At 35.2% G+C, this 16,783-nt stretch overlaps 6 protein-coding genes and 1 pseudogene across 6 annotated transcripts; 4 read left to right on the forward strand and 3 right to left on the reverse strand.

The window, feature by feature from the left end:
* The first annotated feature begins 313 nt into the window (after nt 1–313).
* On the forward strand, nt 314–2,107 carry LOC103316672. Its single transcript, XM_008211697.4, has 4 exons — nt 314–476; nt 554–704; nt 858–1,008; nt 1,093–2,107. The coding sequence occupies exons 2-4, from the start codon at nt 648–650 to the stop codon at nt 2,013–2,015; spliced, it is 1,131 nt and encodes a 376-aa protein (XP_008209919.1). The 5' UTR covers nt 314–476; nt 554–647; the 3' UTR covers nt 2,016–2,107.
* Nucleotides 2,108–4,728, reverse strand: LOC100118832 (sodium-dependent phosphate transport protein 1, chloroplastic). The gene is made up of 9 exons (XM_001602666.6): nt 4,491–4,728; nt 4,152–4,391; nt 3,914–4,073; nt 3,726–3,838; nt 3,518–3,649; nt 3,238–3,445; nt 3,017–3,161; nt 2,826–2,940; nt 2,108–2,752 (listed from the first exon to the last, which is right to left on the reverse strand). Exons 2-9 carry the CDS (start codon nt 4,341–4,343, stop codon nt 2,597–2,599), a joined length of 1,221 nt encoding a protein of 406 aa, XP_001602716.1. The 5' UTR covers nt 4,344–4,391; nt 4,491–4,728; the 3' UTR covers nt 2,108–2,596.
* A 42-nt stretch (nt 4,729–4,770) lies between these two features.
* On the forward strand, nt 4,771–6,906 carry LOC100118868 (cuticular protein RR-1 family member 30). The gene is made up of 2 exons (XM_001602693.6): nt 4,771–6,324; nt 6,524–6,906. The coding sequence occupies exons 1-2, from the start codon at nt 6,316–6,318 to the stop codon at nt 6,857–6,859; spliced, it is 345 nt and encodes a 114-aa protein (XP_001602743.1). The 5' UTR covers nt 4,771–6,315; the 3' UTR covers nt 6,860–6,906.
* A 1,590-nt stretch (nt 6,907–8,496) lies between these two features.
* LOC100118899 (TD and POZ domain-containing protein 2-like) lies at nt 8,497–9,039 on the forward strand. Its single transcript, XM_031924260.1, has one exon. The coding sequence runs from the start codon at nt 8,497–8,499 to the stop codon at nt 9,037–9,039; it is 543 nt and encodes a 180-aa protein (XP_031780120.1).
* Nucleotides 9,040–9,156: 117 nt separating this feature from the next.
* LOC116415690 (TD and POZ domain-containing protein 5-like) lies at nt 9,157–9,567 on the forward strand. The gene has a single exon (XM_031924259.1). The coding sequence runs from the start codon at nt 9,157–9,159 to the stop codon at nt 9,565–9,567; it is 411 nt and encodes a 136-aa protein (XP_031780119.1).
* A 78-nt stretch (nt 9,568–9,645) lies between these two features.
* LOC100118932 (cuticular protein RR-1 family member 31) lies at nt 9,646–10,292 on the reverse strand. Its single transcript, XM_016981632.3, has 2 exons — nt 10,228–10,292; nt 9,646–10,028 (listed from the first exon to the last, which is right to left on the reverse strand). The coding sequence occupies exons 1-2, from the start codon at nt 10,234–10,236 to the stop codon at nt 9,693–9,695; spliced, it is 345 nt and encodes a 114-aa protein (XP_016837121.1). The 5' UTR covers nt 10,237–10,292; the 3' UTR covers nt 9,646–9,692.
* A 2,095-nt stretch (nt 10,293–12,387) lies between these two features.
* On the reverse strand, nt 12,388–12,839 carry LOC100118974 (annotated as a pseudogene).
* Nucleotides 12,840–16,783: the final 3,944 nt, after the last annotated feature.

The raw sequence follows: 16,783 nt of genomic DNA on the forward strand, positions 1-16,783 counted from the left end.
GTCACGCCTATCTGTGACTAAAGTAGTCCTTTTTTGCACCACGTTTATCACACTCGCTACGCTCGTGCGCTACCTCACGGTGCAAATAAGGATTACTTTAGTCGCGAATAGGCGAGACTTGCGGATTTTAGCAGTCTGTGCTATAATAGTACATTACGATACATGTGACTTAATTGGTTCAGTTTTACACGGCGCATTTAGCACCCGAGCGTAGCGAGGACGCTAACTGCGCCGTGTAAAAAAGAGCCATTTAAGTCACACGTATCGTAATGTACTATTTTTGTATTATTTTAGTTCAAATATGATGCGTAATTTAAGGATTGCTTTTCTAGTGAAACGGATAAATCTCGTATAACTTCAAGTGCTAAGAAACCACTGATAATCACAAAACACAGTGATAAATTACTAAATCTTAAACGCAGTGAGAAATTTGAAGAAGTCATCAAAGCTTACACCGCAACAAGTACTAATAGCCTGTGAGTTCAATTTCATCAAATTCATTGTGTCGTGATTTCAGATCCTAATAGTTTTCATGATTGTTATCATTTTCAAGACGTAAAGCGAAAGAAAGGCCCAAGAAGCAGTTAGCCGATAATGCGTTAAAATATCGAGGAGATAAGCATGATTCTAAATTAAGTTCAGGAAAAATGGCCTCGGACGAAGCAAATCCAGCTGTGAAGCGAGTTTGTTCAAAAGATCACAAGGTAAAATCAATTGAAACAAAAGACTGATAAGGCCGTTCGCATAACGATTTAAAGCCTCAATGTTTTCAAATAGATTTATAATATAATTATTTATTGATTAATTTTGATAATAATTAGTAAAAAGTACCTATAATAATAAATGTTATTATACAGGCGCGAGAAAAAGCGTCGGCAGAAAAATACGTACAAAAACTTAAACGACCATTAAAAAGGATTTCTGCTACTCAGAAATACATGTACACATTTGGTGAAGTGGCAAGTGACGTAATCGATTATAAAGGAAAACGAGATAATTATACTGACGGTATAAAACGTTCCAGTAATAACAATAAATTATTTTGTTTTATACACATTGAAAGATAAAAATGGCATTTATTTGTTAGTTTAGGTACTAAACGATCTTTATCAACGGAACAGAATAAAAGCAAAAAGACAATTTCGGATGTTTTAAAGCGTCAAGAAAGTAGTGCAACTTCAAAATCTTCTCAATGGTCGGACGTTGAGAAACAGTTGAAAAGTATTAGATCTCATAAGAAGCAAATAAATCAATTGATAACGAAAGAATTGAGAGATACGAAAATTAGTTGGCAAGAGATAACCAGCAACAAAAGCTTTGCTAACGTTAGAAATAAATTGAATCAAAGTCAAGACTCTCACGTTGAAAAATTATGCGAATCTTTAGAGAAATCGACTCAAGAAGTCGAAAATTTCTACCGTTCGTTTACGGGTTTGGATAGTTTAAAAAATGATCATGCAAGCAAAATTGTCGAGCAACATGAAAACGCCAAGTTTGCATATGAACGAGGAGACAATAATGAAATAATCTCGCTGGAAAATTATGCTGAAACGATGGACACTTGTTATATCGGCGATAACGCTCCAAAAGAATTTCCTGGAGAGAATGGTATAACTTTAAAAAAATCTATTTTTAGCACGACGAATGCAGGAAAAAATTCGTCGATTAACGAAACGTATAGCAGTCCGACAAAAAGCATGTACTCTGATATAGAAAGCACAGCCAACAGGTTTGCGGATTTAAATATTTCTGCAAATTTATGTAGGAATACCAAAACAAATAATAATGAAACGATAAATTGTAATGAAGAAGATACAAATTCATTCAACGAAAGTAGAAAATATTCAAGAGCAGGTGGTTGGACAAATACTCTTACAAAACAAAATTGTGATAGCTCTTGTCAGATCGGCACATCTATTCCTGCCAATTTTGTCAGAAAACTTCCAACGGATAACCATGCTATTCCACAATTATGCAAATCCGAATACTTGAGAAAATCCTGTGGTTTAAATTAGTGAATTTCATTTTCTTTTTTGCTTTAAATACTTTTCATTCGATTAACCTGTATTACCCGTCGAAATATAAAGAAAATTGATAATAATAATTATATTTTTGTGTTATTCTTATATATTATTGAAATTAATCATAACTACAGTTGAAAAAGTATATTTTATGGTAGGAACTAATACAATATCAAAAGTTATAGCACCTCAAAATAGTTTTTAAAAATTTAGGTCCTTTTAAAAAATGTAATTTACGATGTTACAATTTATATTATGTACACGGCATTTTGTCACAGAATATACAAAAATCTTCTGCAAAATAAAGATAGGTTTTATTTTTATCACGAACTAATTGATCGTACTTTCGTTTGATCTTGTCAAGATTTAAATCTTTTCAACACTCAAATGTCTTTTGCATGATATGCCTAACGAATATCTTTTTGTTTTTTCCCCCTTTTTTTGTACCAAACATTCGTGTCAAAATTTGATTTTCATGAAGACACTCAAAGTTTCTTGCTATCCGTTTAGTAAACACAAGGCTCCTTCAGAGGATTTGGCGAGTCGATCATCCACTCCGATCTCATTTGTGTATATCACAATACTGGCTGCGCTGAGCTGTGACTTTGGTAAATTATGGCTCCGGTAAAATTGATCGCTGCTGCCAGAACAAATACAGGCATCCATCGACCATGTGATGCAGTTACTAATTCAGCTGTAAGTGGTCCACATAGAATTCCAGGTATTGTTGCCTAAAGTTTTAATTTTTTTTAATAAAAAAGTTTGAAAATCAAAACACTGAGCCATGAGGGTCAAAGAACTTACAATAGTGTTGGATACAGCAAATGTTATACCAGCGTGATTTGGCGCAACATCGGCATGGTTGCTTAGATGTCCAGAAGAATTGCATGCACATAATCCCATTGATATAGAGACAAATCTGTACATGAAATGTGATAGCAAATTATGTGTTTGTGTTACAAAAATAATTTTATGTATTTACTGGTAAAACTTACATCACTGCTAGTAATAAGTTATCAACTGCACAAAAAGCTAATAAAAATGCTCCTGGACCAATTAAACCAATGTTGGTCATCAGTCTTCGTACAGACAAGACTGACCATCGTTTCTGTATGAGATTGTCGGCGCTATGTCCCGCAGCTATAAAAAACACAATTTTGGTTAATTACATTTTCAAATTAAAGCAATTTTGAGAATGTCAATCCTTTACACTTACCAATGCCAATGAGTGAATTGACAATGTATGGTAAAGCTGTTAAGCTTATACTTTCTTTGTTGGCTGATAAATTTCTTGAAAGATAAGTTGGTAACCATTGCATAATAATGTAATTACTCCAGTTCATAGCAAAATGTGCTATGTATAAGGCCCAGAGTGGCCAATGAGTAATGAATTCAGTCCATCGTAAAGCTCTATTTTGAGATACCTGTTAGTAAAATCAATGGTTAATACTATTAGTACTAGCTTACAGAATTAGTAATTGAATTCGTTGAAGTACCTTGGGTAAAAATAATGGTATTTCATCCTGTGAATTAGTTTCTTTATATAATATTGACCACAGCATAGTCCATAAGATACCAATTGATCCAAATAAATAAAAACCAGTTTGCCATGCCAAGTGCGGACATAACTAAAATAGACAAATTGATTACTACGGATGTTTGAAAATATTTCCATAATTTGTTATTGCGGATTCACTGCCTTACAATTGATGCCACAACTTGGCCAACAGATCCTGCAGCAACTAGGTATCCAAATGCTCGAGATCTCTCTTCTACTGGCACACTATGGGCAAACAAGTGGAATATAACGGGTAAACCTGCAACAAGTTGTTTTTTCACTAAAAATGTTCAATTTATACAACAAGATCATAAGATAAGACATGGATTCTTACCTAGGCCTTCACCAAGCCCAAGAATTACCCTGGTTAATATAAGCAATGGAATAGACTGTGCTAAGAGTGGCGTTATGACTGTGCTTATCGACCAAAGCAGCACAGCTGCCATCAAAACAGTTTTGCATCCAAAACGATTGGCTGTACTGGCTCCAATGATCTGTGAAAAAGGCAATTTGAATTACAGGAAGATAATACAGTTGATTCAAACTTTGATTTGATTTGCACAAATACGTACCTGGCTTGTAAAGTAGCCAAATGCAAACGCAGAGAGAATCCATCCTTGCCAGTGAAGGTTCCACTTGAACTCATCGGTCATGGGAACTATGGCAATAGGCATGATAACTCTGTCCGCAGCGTTGATAAAGTTTGCTGCCGAACATAGAGCAACGATCCGCGAAGTTCGCGGCAGCATAGTTAAACGTGGCATCTTTACGTATAAATATCGAGTTTCGCTTTATGACATACGACGGATAACCTGGAAACGGAGGGAGGAAAAAAGCTGTTTAAATTTCGACGAAGCCTAACCTCGCCGGACAAGGTGGAAACCGCACTGAAATATTCAAAAAAGGCTTACCACCGCGAGATGAGTCCATGGTTTAGTGAGACAAACCATGTTCTCTTGTATAATTCACGATCTGCAAAACACCGTTTTAAAGTTACAAAAGCGATATGTAAACATATTGCGAGTCTCGCAGTACTCTCGCTGATCCTCAATTGCGTATAAGTACCGGGCTTCCCGTTTTGGATAACTGTGCGTGTGTAGTCGTGCAGTATATCTTCTCTATATGTATAACCATTTGACGTGTCAGCTGTTGTTGCGGTGAACGGTTGCGTAGGCAGGCGACAGATGGCAGGTAGTGTCTGAAATCAGAAAATTCTGTGCAACTTGTGCGTGCCTGTTAGAGCAATGTGAACACGTTTGTAAAAAGAGCATCCATCATGAGGGTGATAAAACACTTTTAAAACACTTTTGAGTTAATATAGCAGTTGAGAAGTGAGATAGATTCCTCTACTGGAATATAATATGTTTATAATAATAATACCGTGTGAATACAACTATCATGCAGAAATCGACAAAAAAGCGAGCAAGTGTAAGTAGAAACCCGAGTCGAAACGCTGTAGTAAAAGAAAATAGGTGATGCATAAACAATTCAATTAAATTATTATAAGATGATTTGTAGGTTATATTTTATATGTGTTATTCTTACGTTTTACGGATATAGTATGTGAGACACAATTCTCTAGCGTAATTTCAATATTTTTTTTGATAAAAGTGATAAAACCATGATTGTCAAATTTCGTAAGTATAAAAGAGAAACGTGTATGTATCGTTGGGTATATGTCGTCGGTCCCTACAAAGACTAGCACGTTTCAAATCTCTCTGGAAGAGTAATACTTTTCATTTTTCGCCGCGAAGACTAGCACTTTTCACAACTTTGCCGCGAAGACTATATAGCACGTTTCACGACTTTGACAAACAATTGATGATATTTATGAACGCCAAAGTGGTACATGCAAAGAGACGGTTAGTGCAAAAACTATTGTCATACGTTTTTTTCATGAAAGAGCATTAGTTTGAGCCGTGAAATGTACTACTCTTCACGGTAAAAGTGAAAATTGCTAGTCTTCGCGGCAAACAACGAAACGTACTTAAGTACTAGTCTTTGACGCGAGTTCTGAAATCTACTACTCTTCGTAGGGACCGACGATGTATACCCAATCTAAATTGATTGATGCAAGGTTATTCGCATGAGGATTTTGACAGGTGTGTCAAGTGGCGTATTTGAGTTTATTTTGAATAATTCTTGATTTTTGCACATCGTAAGAGGAAAATAAATTTAATTAAGAACATTTTAAGGAAAGGCAGGCCTCCAACAATTAAAAATTGATTAAGTTATACATCCAATTTATGGTAAAAATTAATTTGGGGCATAACTATATGCTGCATACATTGTTGAAAAAATTTCACAGCTGTATACTGTCATCTGTAAACGAACTATATGTTCCAAAAAAATTCTCCCCATTATGGCTTATAGTAACGTTTCTTAAATAAGCGCTGCAAATCCAAAAAATATTGAGGCTGCTTCACAAATATCGCGGCGATCGAAGCTTTTTCCACAGCATTATCTAATACGTTGGAAAGCAAGTCTTACATACTACGCAAGTCTGTAATTCGAAGTGAAGATGATCCCAAAAGTATGAGGATGGGAGGTGAACGGCAAGAAAGGAACTACGAGTGTTACAGTACCTACATTGCCTTTAGGCAAAAGAAATTTTTTCGGTAGTAGGAGGATCCCGCCAAACCGAGTATAAAATGAGCCCAACACGCACTTGACTACATTCAGTTCTCGTCTTCTCGTCCCATTCGGAACTTCGCAGTTCTCAAACTCTCGAACATCATGAAGACGGTACGTACAGTGATTGTGCAGTAATATAACAAGTGATCTGAATTCGTGATACGATTCAATTGTGCCGATTTAATTAGTATGAGCGAAACAAGCATTATAGTCGTGCTGAATTAAGAATTTAAAAACCGATCGGATGCTCAATTAAATTGAACCCAACGTGAAATATATTAGAAACTGTAAAGTTTGTGTGGCATTTCAGATCGCAGTTTTCGCCGCCCTCGTGGCCGTCGCCCTGGCCGCTCCCCAGCGCAGGCAGGCCGGCAACCCAGCCGAGGTGGTCCTCGTGAAGGAGACGCCCTCCGACAACATCGGTCTCGACGGCTACAGGTTCGCCTACGAGCTGAGCGACGGGTCGACCCGCGAGGAGTCCGCCCAGCTGGAGAACCGAGGACCCGAGGACTCCATCCTCCGCGTCCAGGGATCCTACAGCTGGTACAACCCCGAGGACGGCCAGACCTACACCATCACCTACATCGCCGACGAGAACGGTTTCCAGCCCCAGGGCGCCCATCTGCCCACCCCTCCCTCCGCCTAGATTTAAACAAGTTATTTATTTAATAAAGTTGTTTTTTTATACGAAAATTTATGCAGTTTTGCGTCTCCTTTATTTCCGCACCACATGTATCTTCGTCACTTATGCAATGAAGCACTTTTACATTGATTTATCACTCGTCTTCTACATATTATTCGATTCTATTTTTATTAACTAAAAGTAGTATAGATGCACGATTCTAATGATTATCTTAGCTATAATAAATGACATTATAGTACTTGCATAACGACGTGCACAAAGCCATATTGATAACTCGCAATCCAGTTTTTACTGCAATGTTCGAACACGAGATCAGAAAAACAAGCAAAATAAAATTAAAATCATTGATGTAAGTGGAAAAATAATGAAAAAAGTGTTACGATTTATTTACGCGGCCAAAGTCAATAATATTCAAGAACTGACAAGTGAATTTTTGCCAGCAACTGATAAGGAAAGAATTAATTGCTGCGAATGCGAGAGAAGTTTTGATCGGCAGCTGAGATACTGAAAATATTGCCGAAACACATTCTTATTAGATAAATGTCATTACGCTAAGCTAAGATCGTCTGCTATTAGTTTTATTCGTATAAATAGAAAAGCTTTAATAAATTCTTTCAATAGGGTTTACAAACATAATCATCGACATTACCAAGAGAAATCACTAAAATACTGATGTAATTCGTCTTTTTCAGATTTATTATTAAATATTCTGTTTTCAATATTATTCTGATCCCTATATAAAAAATCCCTATATAAAAAAGTCATGACCGGATGAAGTGAAGCCAAGAATGCGTCAATATGATTGGCTCATGTAGTGCGCATGCGTCAAAAGTATCGTTAGAATTTTTTGATTTGTTTTTGATTTCTAAAATTGATTCTAATTTTGAAATTTATATGAGCGCGAAATGAATCATATATTGTAAAGTTTGATATATTTCCGTGATAGAAAACAAATATTAAAAATATCAATCAAGTATTTATATTCCATTTAATAAGTTAATGAAATTATAGTCTACTACAGTGCGCGCAGCGCACTGCGCTAAGTCTAGTATTAGTAAAGAAGAACGCGCATACACATAAGCTATAATACTACTCTATCCTACTCTAAAAAAGAGAGGAATCGTCATTCTATTGGTTCTCTGATTGGTCGTCGATTGGCCAATAAGATTACGAGATAGATGGCGGGACGCTCGTGATAGTTTGTTTCTAACCTATAAAAATGTTTAATATAAAGCAGAGCGCACGGAGCGCGCATTGATCTTGCTAATACAGTAAAATTAGAAATAGATATACGGAATATTAGTTATAGCAAATTTATTATAACTATAGAGAAATAGATAGATAAATTAAAAGAAAATATATAATTTCTTATATTGAAATTGCGAACATAATCTTTGTTGATGGTACGCATGCATAAGCTGGTCTTGTAAATAATCTGAAGCTTAGTACGGAACAGTTAGTCTAGCGAAATCACGAGTCAAGCTGAGCAGGTACCGCTTCGAAAAGTTTTCCATTGCGTGAGACTTGGAAATACGAAAAAAATTAGAACGACTTCAAACGCTGCAAAAAATAACGTAAGTTTGGTTATCTTTAAGGCTAAAACATCAGCATCATGATTATGATATAACAGATATTTGAACATGTCATTTAGGATGGATTTAAATATGCAACGTAGACGCCAGCGCGATGTGACACACATCAGAGTCAAGGAATTCGAGTATACGTGTTTAATAGAGAATTTCAAATTTTACCACTGTCAAGTAAGAAAGGAATTACAATCTCCAGTGTTCAGGATGGGCGACAACGACGAATACAAATGGTGTTTGCATCTGTATCCAAATGGATACGCTGATCAAGATGAAGATTATTTATCAGTGTATCTGGAACTGTTGGAAGAAACAATTGATGAACGGGCAGCATTCTTAGTTTTATATCTTGTCAAGAGAAATGGAGATGACTCCGATGTGGCCATTGAAACCTTTATAGAAAAAATAAAGCATGGCAATTCTCAAAAACGCGAATTTCCCAAGTTTACCGAAAGAGCTTATGTCTTTGACAAAAGCAATGACCTATTGCCAAACGGCGCACTCACTTTACGCTGCAAATTGTACTTGACCGATGAAATCGTAAACGTCTCCCATCCGTCGGAGACGTTTTTACCGGCCGATCAGATGTTGTCCTGAGATTTCGAGGAACTTTTGAGGAACGAAAAGTTTAGCGACTTCAGGTTAATCCTGGGAGATAAAGTGATCAACGCGCACAAGAACATTCTAGCGGCGCGTAGCCACGTGTTTGCCGCTATGTTCGACCAACCTATGAAAGAGCAGCAAGAGAATGAAGTGGAAATCGAGGATATCGATTACGACGTTATGCAGCAGCTATTGCAGTTCGTTTACACGGGAAAAGTCAACGATAAGAAGGAGGCGATTTTCTACATCGATCTTCTGATAGCGGCTGACAAGTACGAACTAGATGGGCTAAAGATGTTGTGCGAGGATTCGTTGATCGTTAACTTGTCTGCGACAAACGTGGGTGAGTTGCTGGCCGTTGCTGATCGCCACAAAGCCAGCGCGTTAAAAAAGGCTTCAATGGAGTTTATACTGAAACACCTAAAGCTCCTCATAGACTCGCAGAAGTTCAAGGCAGACATGGCTGCCCTTTCGCCTCTACTCGTAGAAATAATCACCATGTTTATGCTATCGGAGCAATGAAATTTCATTGTGTTTTTATGTGTTTTAATGCCATTAACTACGTGGTGCGGATATAAAGGAGACGCAAAACTGCATAAATTTTCGTATAAAAAAACAAATTTATTAAATAAATAACTTGTTTAAATCTAGGCGGAGGGAGGGGTGGGCAGATGGGCGCCCTGGGGCTGGAAACCGTTCTCGTCGGCGATGTAGGTGATGGTGTAGGTCTGGCCGTCCTCGGGGTTGTACCAGCTGTAGGATCCCTGGACGCGGAGGATGGAGTCCTCGGGTCCTCGGTTCTCCAGCTGGGCGGACTCCTCGCGGGTCGACCCGTCGCTCAGCTCGTAGGCGAACCTGTAGCCGTCGAGACCGATGTTGTCGGAGGGCGTCTCCTTCACGAGGACCACCTCGGCTGGGTTGCCGGCCTGCCTGCGCTGGGGACCGGCCAGGGCGACGGCCACGAGGGCGGCGAAAACTGCGATCTGAAATGCCACACAAACTTTACAGTTTCTAATATATTTCACGTTGGGTTCAATTTAATTGAGCATCCGATCGGTTTTTAAATTCTTAATTCAGCACGACTATAATGCTTGTTTCGCTCATGCTAATTAAATCGGCACAATTGAATCGTATCACGAATTCAGATCACTTGTTATATTACTGCACAATCACTGTACGTACCGTCTTCATGATGTTCGAGAGTTTGAGAACTGCGAAGTTCCGAATGGGACGAGAAGACAAAAACTGAATGTAGGTAGTAGGATACCAGTTCTTTTTATACACTGCCTACGGAATTCTCCCACTCTCTACCATCAGCAATACATGGCAACACTCATTTGAAATCTTGATTTTTCTTTTTAGCCATTCACTTTTCATCTTCACATTTGGATCATCTTTTTCGGATATGGAGAGGCGTGCATCGCCTGTTATGTAAAAATTATTCGACGTTAGATAATATTATAGACTCACGCTTATTTGAATATGTATGGTGCGTATGTATTAGTTATTTATAATCATTTTACTTTAGCTGTTCAGATAGATATAAAATTCTTCTGAAAATTAACACAATCAACTACTAACTAATATTATTGCCCATAAACAATATATATCTGTGTCTGTACGTATGTGCGTGCGTGAATTTGAACATCATTCAAGATTATTGAAAAGTTTCTATTTTCTGTTTTCTATTGAAAAGGATCTATTTTTTAAAATAACCCCTAAACTCAGGTTTTATAACTGTAAGAAAAATTAGCTCTGATAATAATTATAGGACGAAAACGAATGATTAGTACGTGTCCTAAAATATTTAATTTTACAATAAAATCTTACAATATACATGTGAATCAGTAAGTTAATCGTTGCCTAATAATGTAACAATCTAAATTTCTAATTTTCTAACAGCTAGATTGTGTGTGTGTAGTCTAGCCGCTGAGCCCTTTTCGTCGGACTTGAATGGCCAGTAGATCACCAAGGTTTTTTCTATGTATTTTTGCCTTCTGAACACGAATTTCGAGGGTGGAATGCCCAAAAGTGGTCAGGTAATTTGTTATTGACAAATTAATTGTTAATATTCAACAAAATTATGTTATTTCTCAAAAACTTTAACCCAAAAACAGTTTTTTAGATTCTTTATATGATTGAGAATCAAAAATGTTCCTATAAGATTTTCTGAAAAAGGCTTTTTTGAGTAAAAGAGTACTAAAATCCGGTAAAAATCGTGATTTTTTCTCAATTTTATCAAACTTAATCAATTTTTACTCAAAAACAAAGCCTTTTTCAGAAAATCTTATGAGAACATTTTCGATTTAGAATTATGTAAAGAATCTAAAAAATATTTCCTGGTTCGAAAGAATATAATTTTATTAAATATTAACAAATAATTTGTCAATTACAAATTACCTGACCACTTTTGGGAATTCCATCCTTGAAATTCGTGTTCAGGAGGAAAAAATACATAGAGAAACCTTGGTGATCTACAGGCTATTCAAGTCCGACGAAAAGTGCTCAGCGCCTAGACTAGTGCTACTTATATGCATTTCGATATAAACGGCTAGAGATAGCAATTTACAACCTCAACCAGGTGAATCGGGTAAATAAAATAAAAAAGCTTCAGTTAATAATTCTAAGTTATTTTAAACGTCTGAAACATTTAACCATTTTCAACCGTTAAGTTCATTAGTTAATTCAAAGCTATTTTGAACATCTAAAACATTGAATTATTTTCAACTGTTAAGTTTCTAGGAGCAAAATATGCACAGAAAATTTTAAGGGATAATCTGTAACACACACACACACACACACACACAAAAGCAACTTCGGATCTTATAAATAATGTATTCGTTTCTTTCTTCAAAAGTTAAAAATCAAAAAGACTTCGTCGTAAGATTTCGAAATGAGCTATAGTTTTTGAGAGAAATAGCTAAATTAGGCTACTAAAATGCCAAAAAAATAAGTATGTTCATATAATTCGTTTGCGTTTAGTTTATAGTTTAGTAAATTCTATTTCTATTATAATTTCTGCTTATCTAGTAGTAAATTTGATTTAAACAATCAATTTGAAAAAATAGCATTTATCACTATTAAATGATTAGATAAGATAATATATAGGACATAATTTTTATAGTGCCGAAAAGATAATTCAAAAAGTGAATAAATCATTTGATGAAAATAGTGATTTTAAATCAGCACAAAGGATTCATTGACCCATTAAAAGATCTGAATTGAGTATAACTGTAATTTGATGTGTATACGAAGAAGGTTATCAGGTAATAATGTGATAAAAAGAATGTTTGACTTAACTAAAAAATTTATTCAACTAAAAATTTATCTAAATATTTCAATTTAGGCTACGGGAGCCACGGGAAGATGAGCACCCTCGGGCTGGAATCCGTTCTCGTCAGCGACGTAATTGACGGTGTAGGTGACACCATCGATAACAAAGCTGTATAGGATCCGCGAACGCTGAGGACGGATTCTTCGGCACTGCGGCTCAGGACCTGAGCAGATTCCTCGTGCTTCTGTCCGTTGCTCAGTTCATAGCTGTATTTGTAGCCGTCGAGACCGATGTTGTCAGATGGAGTCTCCTTAACGAGGACAACCTCATCAGTAGAGCTTGCGGATTGTCTGCTCTGAGGTGCAGCTAAAGATGTGGCGGGAGCGTTGTACCTTTGGTGGTGTGCGCTGGGGTGAGGAAGGAGTCCAGCAGCGGCGACAGCCAAGAGAGCAGCGAACACTACGAACTGTACAAATTTAAGAATTATTATCAATAAAACAATTCTCGTATCATTTAAAAAATACGATAAAAATATTTGTTTTGTTAAATTTAACTAGCGCGCCACGCGCGGTCTTACGGCCGCGTTGGCTTGGCGCCTTGCATCGCTTTGCGTTCGTAATGCCTGTCGGTGCGTATACAGTATTATCCTGTTTTTTTTTCAATATTATTGTCAAATTTTTTATTGATATTCTTCTGGCGGTTATCAACACTATCATCAAACTTACTGGAAAATTAGTAACTTATTTGTATTTGTATCAATTATTTATTTTTGTTTGTAGATATTCTTAAAATATATCTTATTTTAATTTTATTCTATTGTAATTTTAGATAAATAATATAACACTTTTGTATCGCAGTTTTTAAGAGGAAGTAAACAAAAGTATGATATTTCGTTTGTAGGATTTCAATTAGAATATTAGAAAATTGATTGTTTAGGTATTTAGCATAGTTTAGAGGGATGTAGTAAGCTACTTAGAGCTTTTCTTCAATCTAAGCAATTTTCTTTATTGAGTTTAGGTTTTTCTAATTCAGTATATTTACACTTGAATTTTTAAAGTGAATTGTACTGATTCAGCTTAAAAGATTTAACGTATTTCCTAAATATGCATTTTTATAATTTAATTAAAAAAGTGGTTTAATTTTGTATATATGTATATAAAGACCAAAATATAACTTTCAGCTTTTAATAATATAGGAAAATTGATGAAAATAATTGGGTTGGATGGGGCATGTTGCACCGAAGTTATTATTGAATTTATCCTCTCTTAAAAAAATGACGGCCTTTGTTGTGAAGCATTTAATACGTGATTCTGATTGGTTGCTGGTTGGTTGTCTAGGCAACGAAATCAGAACCGCGCTTTAAATTCATAACCCTCAAAACAGTCATAACTCATAACCCTGGTAGAAATGTTTGAGGTGTTTAAAATTAAATGTGGAAACGTTGATAACACTGATGTGAATGCAAACTCATGCTATACGACTAAATAATTATCATGGGTGTTGTAGTCGAACACAAAAGTATTTCAGTTAACGTTGATTCAACTTTAAATATCTTTCCACAATCACAAAAGAACTCTACATGCAAAATATGAGCTTTCTAGACCTGTTAGTTTTTGAATGAGAAAAAATACAAAAATGGAGAAACAGGTATGGGTCTCAAAATCTCTCACAACTGTTAAAAGTCAAAATTCTAATTAATGCCTTGACAAAAAAGCTAAAATACTTATCACTTTCTTCATGTAAAAATACACTGGAAACCAGAAATACAATGTACTAGAGATGATAGTTTCTGTGTAACTGTCTACAAGCAAAATATGATACGCTAAATTAAAAAATTCAGATGGGCCTCGATGTGAAAATATGAATGAAAACAGTTAAATCATAATCATGTAGGTTACATGTTTTCTAGGTAGCATAGTAAGTATCCGTGTAAAATTTCAGTTGTATAGCTTTTTTATAATGCAAATAAATGGCATTTTAATGATAGACAAACCCACTGACTCTTATACTGAACTTTTCTTCAAATTCACTTTTCAAACCAATGATGACGACATTGAGCATTATTAATATATTTATTAAAAAATAGTTTTGAGGGATTTAGTAACATGTTACATGCTTATAAAATATTAGCAGACGTTAGTGTGCCGCCCAACACTTATGGTAGATTTTCTATCAGTGTTATTAGACAGAGATAGAATAAAGAGTGCACGATGCGCGCCTTCATTCCTAGTGTATCAAAACATGGGGTAGGGTTGTGTATGTCAAAAAGTGTTAAAAAAATGTTTACCACGGTAAAAAGTTGTATTTTGAAAATGTTTACAACTTTTATATTTAACATTTTCATGTAAAACGTAAATCCGTAATGTTTTATGGCAAATAATTGGTTTTTAGCTGTAAAAAATCGCTTTTAGGGTTGTGTATGTCAAAAAGTGTTAAAAAAAAATGTTTGTCACGGTAAAAAGTTGTATTTTCAACATGTCTACAACTTTTATATTTAACATTTTCATGTAAAACGTAAATCCGTAATGTTTTATGGCAAATAATTGGTTTTTAGCTGTAAAAAATCGATTGTGGGTTGTAAACTCGAGTTCTAAGCATTTTCACAATTTGATTTTAATGGGAAAAAGTTGTATTTTTCAAAGATCTATAACTTTTTTTTGTAGAATGCTTAGAATTCGACTTAGAGCTAAAAAATCGTTTTTAGCGATTTTTGGAGGTGACCGCATTCTGCTTATACGTGCAGAATCAAGCCCAAAATAAATCTGTCAGCTTAGTATTACGAGGGGAGTTCGCACACAAATTTTTAGCCCAATTGATTAAAGTCTTTCCAAGATAATCGCATCACAGGAAAATTTTTATTAAAACAACGCTTAAAAATCGAACAAATTGTGACCGCATTTAAAAACGACGTAGAGGATCGGGATAAAAAAAATAGTTTTTAGCTTTTGCAAAAGGAGACTTTTCGTAAAATTTCAGCCCGATCGGTCGAAAATTGCGTAAGATATCGCATCTCACACATTTTTCGCACACGAAACTGTAAGGCACTTCCGTGTCGCGGTCGTGCCTAATAAAAAAGGAACGACTTGTTTCAAATAAACTGCAACATTATACTTACGGATTTCATTATTTAGGAGATTTTTGAACTGAGAAGTTCTAGAGCAGAAGAGAGAAGCCGAGCACTGAATGTCACCAGTTATCAGATCGTCTTCTTTTATACTTGGTCTAGTGAGCCCTCCTACTGTCGTTAAAAAACTATTTTGCATATTCGAAATATAATGTAACGTATCAGTTGATGATCTATTCCTGCCATTCACCTCTCACGCCACATTTGGCTCATCTTTATAGTGAACTACACGAAAACGAAATTAATATGGTGCTCCGGAATATTACGTGTTATGAGAAATGTTAGAGTGACCTTCCGAAGAAAATTTGCATTTATAAATAGCATAGTATATATAAGTTTAATCAAAGAAAATGAGACGATCCTAAGAAAGAGTGATAATCTTGATAAAAGTACGTTTGATTCTAATATTTACTGTACAAATTGAACTCGTATAGTTTTATAGATAAATACTAATACTGTACACTTCAATTAAAAAAAAAAAAATTATTAACAAAACAAAACTTTTAATTATTTGTAACAGTGATAGTAACATCGAACCCAGCGGCTTAATCTTATTTACACGTATTTTATAGTAGAAAGAATTCTAGCTTTTAATTTTTTAACGTTTATAATCAAATATATAATTATAGACGGCATTATTTAATCATCTTTTAAGTCGGAGAATATCAGCTCATTTTTCAAGTAAAAAATTACTATGTAGGTGTATTAATTATAATGTAACATTACAATTAGGAAACCAAATTTCTTCGCGGCTCGCTATACTTTAAATTAATAGTCGATCAAGTTTAATTAGAGTAGAAAATCAACCCCATTTCTGGGCCGAATTTCTGGTCAAAATTTTTTAAAATAAGATACTATCAGAAATTCGTTTTTTATTATTTCTAGTAATTTTAGATAAACCTTATTTTAACACGCCATGGCCAGAAATTCTTCTCAGAAGTAGTCAATTTTCTACCAGGGTAGTCTCGCTTTTCAAGGAGTAAAGTGGATATCATGATTCAGTCGTGAATAAAAACTTATTCAATATTTCAAAAAAATGACCGCATATTTTGGTTTAGGTATTTCATTATTTTATTAAAATTTTTGTTGCATTTTGAATAGCAAAGTACTTCAGGATAGAAATTAGGGGATTAATTTTAGGTTAAGGAGTGTTTATTTATGATGGAGTGTGAAAAAGTTTTTATTTATTTATTTTTTTTTCTTTATGACGCTGGAAGTGGTGCAAAAATCTATTTTTATAGCACCGACTAAGCACAAATTCGCTGTCCCGTCTATCCGTAGCATTAGCAGTTCATTTTTGCACCGTGCAGTTGGCACAATGCAAAAATGGACTATTTATG

This window comes from Nasonia vitripennis, chromosome 2, assembly GCF_009193385.2.
Source record: "Nasonia vitripennis strain AsymCx chromosome 2, Nvit_psr_1.1, whole genome shotgun sequence".
Lineage (NCBI taxonomy): Eukaryota > Metazoa > Arthropoda > Insecta > Hymenoptera > Pteromalidae > Nasonia > Nasonia vitripennis.

Bases quoted from the DNA above. Each gene is read 5' to 3' on its own strand.
- LOC116415690 (XM_031924259.1), top strand. From the start codon at position 9,157: ATGTTCGACCAACCTATGAAAGAGCAGCAAGAGAATGAAGTGGAAATC.
- LOC100118899 (XM_031924260.1), top strand. From the start codon at position 8,497: ATGTCATTTAGGATGGATTTAAATATGCAACGTAGACGCCAGCGCGAT.
- LOC100118832 (XM_001602666.6), bottom strand. From the start codon at position 4,343: ATGCCACGTTTAACTATGCTGCCGCGAACTTCGCGGATCGTTGCTCTA. The intron at 4,074-4,151 runs GTACGTATTTGT...CCTTTTTCACAG, and splicing joins TTGGCTACTTTACAAGCCAG to ATCATTGGAGCCAGTACAGC. The intron at 2,753-2,825 runs GTAAGTTCTTTG...TTAAAACTTTAG, and splicing joins TTGCTGTATCCAACACTATT to GCAACAATACCTGGAATTCT.
- LOC103316672 (XM_008211697.4), top strand. From the start codon at position 648: ATGGCCTCGGACGAAGCAAATCCAGCTGTGAAGCGAGTTTGTTCAAAA. The intron at 705-857 runs GTAAAATCAATT...GTTATTATACAG, and splicing joins TTTGTTCAAAAGATCACAAG to GCGCGAGAAAAAGCGTCGGC. The intron at 1,009-1,092 runs GTATAAAACGTT...TTGTTAGTTTAG, and splicing joins ACGAGATAATTATACTGACG to GTACTAAACGATCTTTATCA.